Below are 12,407 nucleotides of genomic sequence, written 5' to 3' on the forward strand. Positions count from 1 at the left end.
ATGACCTGAGTTCATTTTGCATTTTTATATAAATCAATAGTACAGCTTGCATAAATAAAAGGCCACCACACTTCACTTCATAGAGTTCACACACATGCATTCTACAGTGATATTTATATGACCAGAACTTATTTCACACTTACATAAAGTATAAAATTAAATGTGTTAGTCAAATTTTTCATAAGCCCAACTACTTGAAGATGTCAAAGTTATTACAGTGGGATGATTAATTCATATATCATACAGTATTAGGTTAGTCCCAAATTCAAGTATTTATAATATTCACCTCATGTGAAAGTTTCTTTGTACTGGCTAAGCTGTGAGCTGTGAAATTTATATTGCTTAGCTTGGTATTTTTCCCTGTGTGTATGTTTTCCATCACAAAACCTCTACCTCACAATTCTGTACTTGTAAGAGGTCAGGTAGGTTTATGTAGTCATAATGCAGTAGTCTAGAACATACCATGTAAAAATAAAAAATAAAATTATTTTCAAGTTTCTTTGTTTTTAAAGTGCTCCATGTGCTGTATTATATCAACTTTCAAATTCTAGAAATCCATTATGAGTAGCAATAGTCTTAGAAAAGATCAGCAGTTAAGCAAGAATGTATGTATACATAGATTAAGAGAGCAAAAATTATTTAGGCACATTCATATTCAAATAATACAAAAAAATCCACGAGAGTACATAAGAGAGATGGCAGAAGGGTTTAGAAGGAATGTCAGAGTGTCAGGGACTAATTTGTAAGGTAACTAGAATGTAAACTCAAAGTGGTTTTGAATATTTTGGTAACAAATATTTGTACAAAAAAAAAAACAAAAATAAAAATACTTATTCCTTATCAGAAATAAAATATAAAACAAATCTGTCCAAATGTTCAGAAGCTGCATCATAAAAACATTTTTTGAAAAATTTCATGCCTACTAGGTTGCTTCATCCATGTTGTCATCACTGTCTGCACCAAAATCATCTCCATCTTCAAAGTATGAATTAATGTAGTCATTTCCCTCTTCTTGCTCTTCTTCATCATATCCCTCCTGTTCCGCAGCATCATTGTCATCATCATCATCACCTTCTCTACTTTTCTCTTTGCTTCCTTCTTTCTCTTCTTTTCTCATCTGATTTTTCATCATCACCTTCTCTACTTTTCTCTTTGCTTCCTTCTTTCTCTTCTTTTCTCATCTGATTTTTCATCATCACCTCTCTTTTCCAATTCCTCAATTTTTTTAAACACATCTGCAGTATTAGTGAGTGATGTGCCTTTGCCTGTGTCTTTTGCCTTTTTGGGTTTTGGGCCTGCTTTTTTACATTTATTTCTTGGCATCATCTCTCTTGGAAGTCTTCTCCAATCTGGTATCCACTCTTCCTTGTATACCTTCACGTATCTTTTACTATACCTTTCGATATCTTGTCTTTCTTCATGAGGGTGTTTCAATAAAATAGGGCATTCTTTTCATTGTTTCTCTCAACTCCTGTTTCAAAGCCAGCATATATTATTCACCTTCTCCTGTCTTCAGTGGCACTGGTTTATAATCTGTATCAGGAAATAGTGGGGGTGGTTTCAACACTACATCAGGTAACTTTTTACCTTTGCTAAATCCAACAGCCTCAATATTAAAGGTATAAGCAGCACATCCTCATCCTTTATTCCCAGCCATCAGAACTAGTTATACCAGATGAGTGGGCAAATTCTGCTCCCTAAGTCTCAAAGTGTGGGCAAAACTCTGCAGCTGAAATGCCGGCCAGCAAGGAAGGGGTGCAGGCAGAGGACCCCACCACTCTAGAGCCTGAGAAGCACGCACTGCCCTCAGAAGAGAGGTTTAATTGGCTCACAGTTCCACAGGCTGCACAGGAAGCATGGCAGCATCAGCTTCTGGGGATGCCTCAAGGAACTTACAATCATGGCAGAAGGTAAAAGGGAGTGAGGCAGGAAGAGAGGGAGGAGGAGCAGGAGGTGGAGAGAGAAGGGGGAGTTGCTACAGACTTTTAAACACCAGATCTCATGAGAACTCTATCACGAGAACAGCACTAGCGGGATGGTGCTAAACCATTCGTGAGAGACTGCCCCCATCATACATGAGGCCTCACCTCCAACACTAGGGATTACAATTCGACATGAGATTTGGTGGGGACACAGATCCAAACCATATCACCTTGTCTGGAGAAATGTCTATTCAAGAACTTCATCTATTTTTTTTTTTTTTTTTGTCTCTCTCTCTCCTCTCTCTCTCCCTCCCTCCCTCCCTCTCTGTCTGTCTCTCTCTCTCTCTCTCTTCTTTCTTTCTTTCTTTTATGGAGTCTCACTCTGTCACCCAGGCTGGACTGTAATGGTGCAATCTCAGCTCACTGCAATCTCCACTTCCTGAGCTCCAGTGATTCTCCAGCCTCAGCCTCCAGAGTAGCTGGGACTACAGGCACACGCCTGTCTTTTCTCCAGGAAGATCCAACAGGAAAAAAGAAAGTAATCTCTCTGATTAGACTCCAACCATACCCCACCCTCCATCAAATTGACTGGATAGGCATAATGGAAACCAGAACATGTGGTTTCCAAACAAGAAAAATCCTATGAGGGATGGGAGGAGGGGAGAGGAAGGATTCAGCCAGTGCCCAGACTGAAATTGATTAATGTCAATTGCACTCTTCTTCACACATCTTCAGGTTGCATGTTCGTGGAGTAGTTTAGGAATAAATCTACAGCTTGTGGAGTACTAAAATACCTAGTGGTCTGCTGTATTACATTATGGCCTTCCCCAGCAGCTTCCAAGGCAGCCTCCAAGTCACTGGCAGGAGAATTTGGCTGGAACTGCATGCAGGACTGCAGAGATTCCTCTCCATAGTTATAGAAGGGACTGTTCCAGGCCTGATTGTTCCAGGACTGGGTGCACAAGGTCTGAGTGTTCCAGGAGTGGTTGCTCCAGGGCTGGATGTTCTGGGTCTGGTTGCTCCAGGTTGAATTGTTCCAGGTCTGGTTGCTCCACACTGGAAAGTTCCCAGTCGGGTTCACCAGGCATCCCCAGTGGTAGGAAGAGTAGAGGCTGGGGTAGGTAGGTGCTGAGGCCTTCTGAGTCACACCATTGCTGTTCTTTGGCCAGTTGTTTTCCTGCCACCTCTTAGATTTCATTCTCTGGTTCTGGAACCACGTCTTAACCTGTTTGTAGCTGAGGTTCAGGATGTTGGAAAGTTCTTGCATCTGCTGGAGGCTGAAGTATTTCTGTCCCTGAAATCTATCATTGAGTACAAACAGCTGTGTGGAAGAGAACACAGTTCTGGTCTTCTGTTTCTTGAATGGGACCTTGTCTTCCTTTTTTCTGGCACTCTTCTCTGCAGAAGTGGGTTGTTTGCCTTTGGGAGGGGTGGAAGAATCAGGGCTGTCCTAAATAAGCAGATCCACGGAGGAAGGAAGAGGAGAGACAGTCTCCATGTGAGGCATCTCAGCAGAAGACATTTGCAAGGATGGATAGTTTTCTTCAGGCCCACAGATCACAGGTGTAAGTGAAGAGTCTTTACAGATGGATGCTTTGGAGCAAGGCAGGCTTTGTGAACAAGCTGGAGCCACACTCATGTTATTATTGGGGAAGAGGAGGAAAAAATTTAAGAGCTGGACTGGAAAAAAGGTTAAGGTGGCTTTAAGACTTTTTTCTGGAAGATCTTAGAGAAATATGACCTCCAGAAGCGAAAGTATCAAGAAGTTGGGATGAAGTGAGTCGCCGCCACAGTAACCATCATGTTACTTTCTTGCTTAAAACCCTAGATGGCTCTTGATTTCTCTTAGGATAAAATTTGAAATCATTTCCACGGCCGAGGAGATCCTGTAGCATTAGGGCCTGCTGTCTCCAAACTCTCTCGCTGGCTCATTATGTTCCAGGCTGAATGGTCTTTAAGTTTGTCAGAGACACTGAGCCTTTCCCCATCGCCACTCTTTGTATCTGGTGTTGCCACAGCCTGGAATGCTGTTTGACTCCCTTTCCCCTCCTCTCTGTTACCACTCTCTCCTCCTTTGTTTGGTTAACCCCTATCCATCTTTCAGTCTTGACTCAGAAGCATTTCCTCTGGGATGTCTCTCCTGACTCACTCATACTCTGTTTTGTGTCTGATCTACTACTGGCCTATCTTAAACTCTTTAAAATGCAGATTTCAGCTGGGCGCTGTGGCTCACGCCTGTAATCCCAGCACTTTGGGAGGCCGAGGTGGGCGGATCCCTTGAGGTCAGGAGTTCGAGACCAGCCTGGCCAACATGGTGAAACCCCGTCTCTACTAAAAATACAAAAATTAGCTGGGTGTGGTGGTGGGTGCCTGTAATCCCAGCTGCTTGGGAGGCTGAGGCAGGAGAATCACTTGAACCCAGGATGTGGAGGTTGCAGTGAGCCAAGATCGCGCCACTGTACTCCAGCCTGGGTGACAGAGCAAGACTCCGTCTCAAACAAACAAACAAACAAATAAAATGCAGATTTCAGGATGGTACCTCATAGTTTCTGATGCAGTAGCTATGAGATTCAGAAAGATGCATCGTAGAAATATTTTTGGGGTGGGTGCAGTGGCTCATGCCTATAATCTCAGCACTTTGAGAAGCCGAGGTGAATGGACCACATGAGGTCAGGAGTTTGAGACCAGCCTGGTCAACATGGCAAAACCCCGTCTCTACTAAAAATGCAAACATTGGCTGTGCGTGGTGGCGCACGCCTGTAATCCCAGCTACTCAGGGGCCTGAGGCAGGAGAATCGCTTGAACCCCTGAGGCGGAGGTTGCAGTGAGCTGAGATCACGCCACTGCACTCCAGCCTGCATGACAGAGCGAGACTCTGTCTCAAAACTAAACAAAACAAAAAATATTTTCGAATAATTCTGGTTCAGGATATGCAGGGCCGTACTGTTCAGAAGCCCTGCACTCGATGACGCTATTTAATTTGTATGTCTTTTTGCTTAAGATATACAAATTCTCACCTATTAGAGTCCATGAAGCTATCATGCTTATCTTGTGCATTGCTCTATCTTCAGAAAATGTCTGGATAGTGCCTGATAACACTGGAAATGCTGAAATTAACACTTGTTGGATGCATAAAAGATGGGGTAGTAATCATTAGGTGTACATACATTCCCTATTTAACTCACAAGAAAATCCTGGTGAAAAAACCTGGGAAATCAAGGATTTCCATGTAAACGTAGTAAAGTCATATTTCAGTAGAGGAGGTGGTTCTAGTGACACATCAAGGTTTGTGTTTGGGAGAAACTGGACGTGGAGAAGAACTCAGTATCATAGTTAATCATTGCCTGGAGCAGAGCTTCTTAACCTGAAACCCAAGATTTCACAAGAAGTCTGTTCACTTCCTAATTGTGTGTGTGTGGGCGGGGGGGGGGGGGTGAATGTGTATTAATATGTTTCACAGTTTTAAAGCATTCTCTAAGTCTGTCACTGTTCTGGGCACTGGGGATATAGTAGAGAAGAAATAGATAAAAACCTCTACCTTATGAGCTTACCTTCTCATGGGGTCAGAAAGACGAGAAATAAAATAAGTGAGTAAAATAGGTAAAACCGTAGTAAGCGATATGGAGAAAAATAAGGCAGGGAAGGAGGGGAGACAGTGGAGATGGGGGTTATGATTCTAAATACAGTGGTCAGAGAAGGGCTTACTGTGATGGTGACTTGAGGAAAAGCACCTGAAGAGTCAGCCATGTGGTATCAGGCAGAAAAGCATTCCACACAGATGGATTTTCTGCAACTGTGAAGGCCACGGGGTGGAAATATGCCCAGCATATTGGGGAAACAGCAAAGAGGCCAGCATGGCTAGAGCAGATCAAGCTGGGAAAATCAGGTCAGACATAATGTCAAATCCAAAGTCCAAGGAGGACTTTATAAACCATTGCAAGAATTTGGTTTTCACTCTGAATGAGATTGGAAGACAGTGGAGAGTTTTGAGCTAAAGAAACACCAATTTTATGTATTCGGGTATGTGCACATGGGTATGAATGAATATGACTGTCTGTGCCTGTGTATGGGCAGGTGGGTGCATTTTTCTGGAGAGATTCCACAGGTGTCCATGTGGTCTCCTTGAGAAGCTGCCCCACGCTGCACTTTTCCTCTGAACCTAACGGTGCCTCCCTTGTCTCCCTCCCTCCCTCCCTCCACCTTTAGAGAGGCAGGGTGCTGCTGGGAGTTGGTTATTTTCTAGGCAGAATCTTAGCAGGAGTTTAAATGTGCCTGCATTGGAGCAGGCAGTTTTCTTCCCTCTTGGACATCATTCCGTTCACAGAGCTGAAGAGCTGGGGGCTCCTTTCATTCGAGAAAAGATGCTCTCACCCCATCAATGAAATCCAAATGGGAACCAGGGAGAGTCAAGGGGGAAAGAGTCCATTTGGACTTCTTGGCTCCAAAACTGTATTCAGGAATAACTGTAAGAGGAGGGGCTAAAGTAGAAGGAGGAGGAACAGAGTAGTAATCATGATAATAACAGCTTCACCTTCTCATTTAACACTTACAGCTATATATATAATTTTACTGAATGATTTCCTGAATTCAAATAAGTGCTAGATTATTTGTAAAAAAGTTATTTACCTTTGACATGTGAAACAGGTTTCTTGGTATGGGTTTGCTAGGATCTGCATGATAAAAATTATCTGTGAGTGGAATAGCAATTCCCATATTAGATGGAGGCCTGTAGTTTATCTGCAAGTGATTAAACAAAGAAAATGTACAATTCATTATTATGAAGTCTTTAATTTATAGATCTTGACTTTCTAGAAAACCAATCAAGGCAAAAATTCAATTTTTAGCTACAGGTATTAAAGTAAATTTATCTCCCCCAACTTTTCTACCCCTCATTTTCTGGAATTTCAACAATTTTAACCAATGGTAATATAACTTGTAAATAAGTGAAAAAACTGCCATAAAGTCAATGCAATAAAGTTTAAACACTTTATCAAAGAGTCTTAGTGATGTATCATAGTTAGTAAATAATTTTTCAAGTTTGGTTATTTGCTTTTTGTCACAAAGAAAATTATAAGTAATAAGTTAGTTGACAAAGAGCAACATTTTATATTTAAAAAGAGTCACAAATTCTGACAAGGCAAAAGTTAAAATTATTACATTGAAATGGGTAGATATATAGTTGACCCCTGAACAACACAGGGGTTAGGGGTGCAGACCTCCTGCACAGTCAAAAATTCACATATAACTTTTGACTACCCCAAAACTTAACCATTAATAGCCTACTGTTGACTGGAAGCCTTACTGGTAATATAAAATCGATTAATATATATTTTGTATGTAATATGTATTATATGCTGTATTCTTACAATAAAGTGAGCTAGAGAAAAAATGAAAATGGATTTATAGTACTATTCTGTATTTATGGATACTGTAACTTTACATCATCTGTTTACAAGGTGAATTGTCTGTCTGAAATCCAGGGAAACTGCAGCTGAAGAACCTCAATCTACAGTGTGCTTCAAGAAATTCACCTTTTTTTTTTTGTAATGTCATGACTTTTCTCTGCCTCTTGGGAGTACTTCCAGCACCACTTCATATGGAACCCATGGTGTTATTTAAGGTTTACAGTATTACACTATGAAAAGTACATTAGAGCCACAAGAGGTCACTTTTTATTGTGATTTGCAATTTACTGGCTAGGTGAACTGCTCACATGCAGATGAATAGCCTCTCAGGGCATTTTAAAGGAATACTGGCAACATTTGAGTTCACCCAAGTAGCACCAGAAGGTGGCTACAAAATTATTACAGCAGTACAGTGTGTACTACAGCTGATTTTATGCAGTTATGATTTAATACTGTATCTTTACATTTGCTTACATTTCTCTGGCTCTATGTACTATCTGTGTTTGTGTGTGTAAGTTTTGATAAATTTTAACTTTTTATAATGGATTTGTGTATAGTTTATGATAGCAAATGATAAAATAGACTAGTATCTATATATATTTTATGCATTCATGACATATCCAACTTTTTATTAATTTTTTAGATATTTCTTTTTAAAATTTATGTATTTATTTTTGAGACAGAATCATGCTCTGTGCTCTGTTGCTCAGGCTGGAGTGCAGTGGCACCATCTCCGCTCACTGCAACCCCTGCCTCCCAGGCTCAGCCTCCCGAGTAGCTGGGATTACAGGCGCGTGCCACTGTGCCGGGCTAATTTTTGTATTTTTTGTAGAGATGGGGTTTCTCCATGTTGGTCAGGTTGGTCTTGATACTCTGACCTCAAGTGATCTGCCCGCCTTGGCCTCCCAAAGTGCTGGGATTACAGGCGTGAGCCACCATGCCTGGCTGATTTTTTCTGCATTTCTAAGCTATGAGGTTTGTCTGTGAATTTTTTCAATTGTCACAAAATTCCAAAAGAAGTCCAATATATTTCTTGAAAAAAATCCGCATGTAAGTGGACCTATGCAGTTCAAACCTATTGTTCAAAGGCTAATTGTATCAGCTTAGGATAAGACAATGTAAGGGAAAATAGTTGAATATATCACAAAAGCCAAAGATCACACCAACATATAAAGCGTAAAATGATAATAATAATGACACTAAGTTACCAGGAAAAATAATTATTTCAGAAAGCTTTTACAGCTTAGAAATCATCACATCCTCAAAATGACATGAGGATTAAAAAATAACTGTGAAGTGTTTTGAGCCACTCACAAAAGAAATGCTGAAACTGAATGGGTAGGCAACCACACAAAAGTCACATAGCATTGCTTCTTAAACCAATATACTTAGTTTTTTTTTTACCGGCAAAGTTTTGATGAGGTTAAAACCCTGACTGTCTTTATGAACTCCACTAATCCAGTCTTCAAATGGGATAAATTTGCTAGGAATGTGATGCATAGATCTGAGATAACTACAGCTGCTTTTCAGTGTTGGCACCATTGTCGTAACAAAGCACTCAGTAGAGGCTGTCCACATAATAAATGCCAGTGAAGTTGAACCCTGGAAATAACCAAATAAATGAAGGTTATTTAAAGTAACTGTTATGGACTGAACTGTGTCCAACCAAAAATCACATGTTGAAACCCCAACCTCCAGTATCTCAAAATGTGGCTGTATTTGGAGATAGGGCCTTTAAGGAGGTAATTAAGGTAAAATGAGGTCATTTGGGTGGGCCCCAATCCAATGTCACTGGTGTCATCTTATAAGAAGAGGAGATTAGGATATAGACAACACAGAAACTGAGGGGCAACCATATGAGGACACAGCAAGAAGATGGCCATATACAAGCCAAGTAGAGGGGCTGCAGAGGAAACCAACCCTGCTGATATCTTGCTCTTGAACTTGTAGCCACTAGAACTGTAAGAAAATAAATTTCCATTGTTTGAGTCACCAAGCCACCAAGTCAGTGGTATTTTGTTGTGGCATCCATAGCAAACTAATATAGTGAAGAATATAGAAAACTAAAAAATATAGAAAAAGAAAAGAAATAGAAAAAGACATGACAGAAGTAGAAAAATATTTGACCGTAAAGATCTGTTTGAGAATAAATCATAATAGAAAACATATTCTTTTCCAGGAAGAAATATATTCCAATCTAATTGGTTTGGGGAAGCATTTGGAAATAAGCTAGGATCAAGAACCTGAGGACTGGCTGGGCACGGTGGCTCACGCCTGTAATCCCAGCACTTTGGGAGGCTGAGGTGGGTGGATCACCTGAGGTCAGGAGTCCAGCCTGGCCAACATGGTGAAACCCCACCTCTACTAAAAGTACAAAAATCAGCCAGATGTGGTGGCATATGCCTGTAGTCCCAGCTGCTTGGGAGGCTGAGGCAGGAGAATTGCTTGAGCCCGGGAGGTGAAGGTTGCAGTGAGCCAAGATACCACCACTGCACTCCAGACTGGGTGACAGAGCTAGCCGTCTCAAAAAACAAACAAACAAACAAAAAAACCAAAACCAAAACCAAAAACAAAAACAAAAAAAGAAACATGAGGACTATAGTTAATAATACTGTATTATATTCAGTACTTGAGTATTTTTGCTGAATTAGCAGATTATAGCTGCTTTTACCACATTAGGGGAAAGTGGATGCCTATGTGAGGTATTTATTCCACAATGGTAATCATTTTACTACATATATGTATCTTACAACAACACATTGTATTCCTTAAATATACACAACAAAATTTATTTTAAAATATTTTTTAAAGACTTATTAAATAAATACCACAGTTACATCCAACTCATATCATTGAGGCTTCCCCATTCACTGATGAGCACCTGAATATTTGGTTTGATGATATAAATAAAATAACTTTGATTGTTTACTGTTTACTCTTTCTTTCTTTCTTTTTTTAAGAGATGAGATCACGCTCTGTCACCCAGGCTGGAGTACAGTGGCACTATTATAGCTTACTTCAGGCTTGAACTCCTGGGCTCAAGCGATCCTCTCACCTCAGCTTCCTGAGTAGCTAGGACTACAGATGTGTGCCACCACACCTAGCTTTTGAAATCTGAAATTTACTCTTAGCAATTTTGAAATGTACAATACTCTATTATTAACTATATTCACCATGCTGTGCAAATAACTAAAAATTTTTTTTTTAATTTTTATAGAGATGGGGTCTCGCTGTGTTGACTAGGCTGGTCTCGAACTCCTGGCCTCAAGTGATCCATCTGCTTTGGCCTCCCAAAGTGTTGGGAACAGAGGTATGAGCCACCATACTTAGCCTGATTGGTGTACATTTTGAAAATAAAATTCACTTAGTAATCACTGTATTTCATAAAGATAGATTTTTATCTAGATTTTTGCTAGATTTTAAAAATATATGCACAGTAAATGTACTTGATCTTTGAACAATATTAAACAGCAGTACAATTCAATAAATTCTATTTACAATTCTGAAGTATTTTTGGAACTTTAAAAATGTAGAAATACTAATAACCGTAGTGATATAGTAGGTTCTGGTAGTGGTCATTTTGTCCTGTCCCCATACTCTGTAGCCATTAAGAATAACGTATTTTTATTACTTTTGTCAAACACATTGACACTGAATTTAAGCAGAGTTCCACTATTAAAGGAAATACAGAGGTCTAATGGCAAAAGTTAAGATACAAGGAAGCAAACAGAAAAATCTGGAATGTTGGAAATTCTATAGTACAACTGACCCAATTTCTACAATTCAATGGCAGGGGAAGAAAATGGAGTAGTAGCTGCCTTCAAATAAAAGACTTAAAAGATAAACAACCATATACTGTGTGAATCTTGTTTTATCTCAGTTCAAACAAACTGACTATAATATTTTTTAGAAAATTAGGGAAATTTGATTATGAACTACATTTTATACAATATTAAAAAGTATTTTAAAAAATTTTAGGGATGATAATGGCTGTTGTCATTATGTGGGAGATAATATACATTTTTTTAGAGATGTATATTGAAGTATGTAGGCATGAAATCACATGCCTGATGTTTGTTTTAAAATACCTCAGAATACAAACAAGACAAATTAAATAGGGATGATAAAACAAAAGTAGCACAATCTTGACTATTGTTTAATTTAGGTAATGGATATATGGAAGTTCTACTTTTGTCTATATCTTAAAGTTTTCATGATAAAAACATTTTAGAATATGTAAGAAAAATATTGACTTGAAAGGATTAGAACATACAGTTAAATGGAATGAGCACGTCTAAAAGTGTATATACCATGTGTCCTAATTTTAGGGAAAAAAAGAAAATATTGTAAGTTAATAGTTATTGAGCATTTTCTGGGTGCCAGGCATTGTTTTAGATATGCTATTTGTAGTATTGTTAGAGTAGGCAGAAGTGAGCAGGAAGAAGAGCCTCTGGGAAAGGAATCCTTGGAGATGCTGCCCACTGATTGCAGGCGCTGCCCACTGATTGTCAGCACTGCCAACTGACAGCAAAGAAAAAAAAACAACGGCTACAATGGCAACTTCTGGCCTCATGGACTGGGCTTATCAGGCTTATCAGGCCCTAGCTGGAGATGACTGTGGTAGGGACTCTATCTGATCACAAGCACCACACTCCTCCAAAATCTCACCCTAGAGTAGCCTTTTGCTCATTATAATACTAAAAAGCACACCCTGGGTGGAGAATTTAAATGCTAATGAGAAATGTGATGTGTGTACTAGCATGTGCAACTACAGCGCATGCACCCAAGGGACCACTTGAAACATGCTTGCAAGTAACACCCCCTCATGGTCCTTCATGAATAATCATGTAAGATTCTCATGAAGAAGGTTTCACCAACGTTAGTTGGAGCTGCATCATTCTCTTGAGCAGCCAGCTCTGAGCGTATTGTTGCTTTAAATAAACTCTCTTGCCGCACGTCTCTTGGCTGAATTTTTTCCTCCAAGAAGACAAGAACTGAGGACCCCGCACCCCTCCTGGTAACACTATCACATTTAATTCTCAAAACAACCATGTGAAGTAGGTATATTGTCACCTCCATT

General features: G+C 39.8%; 1 protein-coding gene and 2 pseudogenes across 2 annotated transcripts in view; all 3 read right to left on the reverse strand.

The window, feature by feature from the left end:
- CATSPERB (cation channel sperm associated auxiliary subunit beta) overlaps positions 1-12,407 on the reverse strand; it is a 154,375-nt gene that overhangs the window by 23,407 nt on the left and 118,561 nt on the right. For both annotated transcript variants that reach the window (XM_003832770.5, XM_055097951.1), the window contains 2 exons: positions 8,732-8,929; positions 6,549-6,659 (listed from right to left, as the gene is read on the reverse strand). In XM_003832770.5, the coding sequence (XP_003832818.2) occupies positions 6,549-6,659; positions 8,732-8,929 (309 nt within the window). The remainder of the gene's footprint in view (positions 1-6,548; positions 6,660-8,731; positions 8,930-12,407) is intronic.
- Positions 452-1,672, reverse strand: LOC103784036 (DNA-directed RNA polymerase III subunit RPC7-like; annotated as a pseudogene).
- Positions 2,641-3,561, reverse strand: LOC100974891 (homeobox protein NANOG-like; annotated as a pseudogene).

The sequence above is a fragment of the Pan paniscus genome, chromosome 15 (assembly GCF_029289425.2).
Source record: "Pan paniscus chromosome 15, NHGRI_mPanPan1-v2.0_pri, whole genome shotgun sequence".
Classification (NCBI taxonomy): domain Eukaryota; kingdom Metazoa; phylum Chordata; class Mammalia; order Primates; family Hominidae; genus Pan; species Pan paniscus.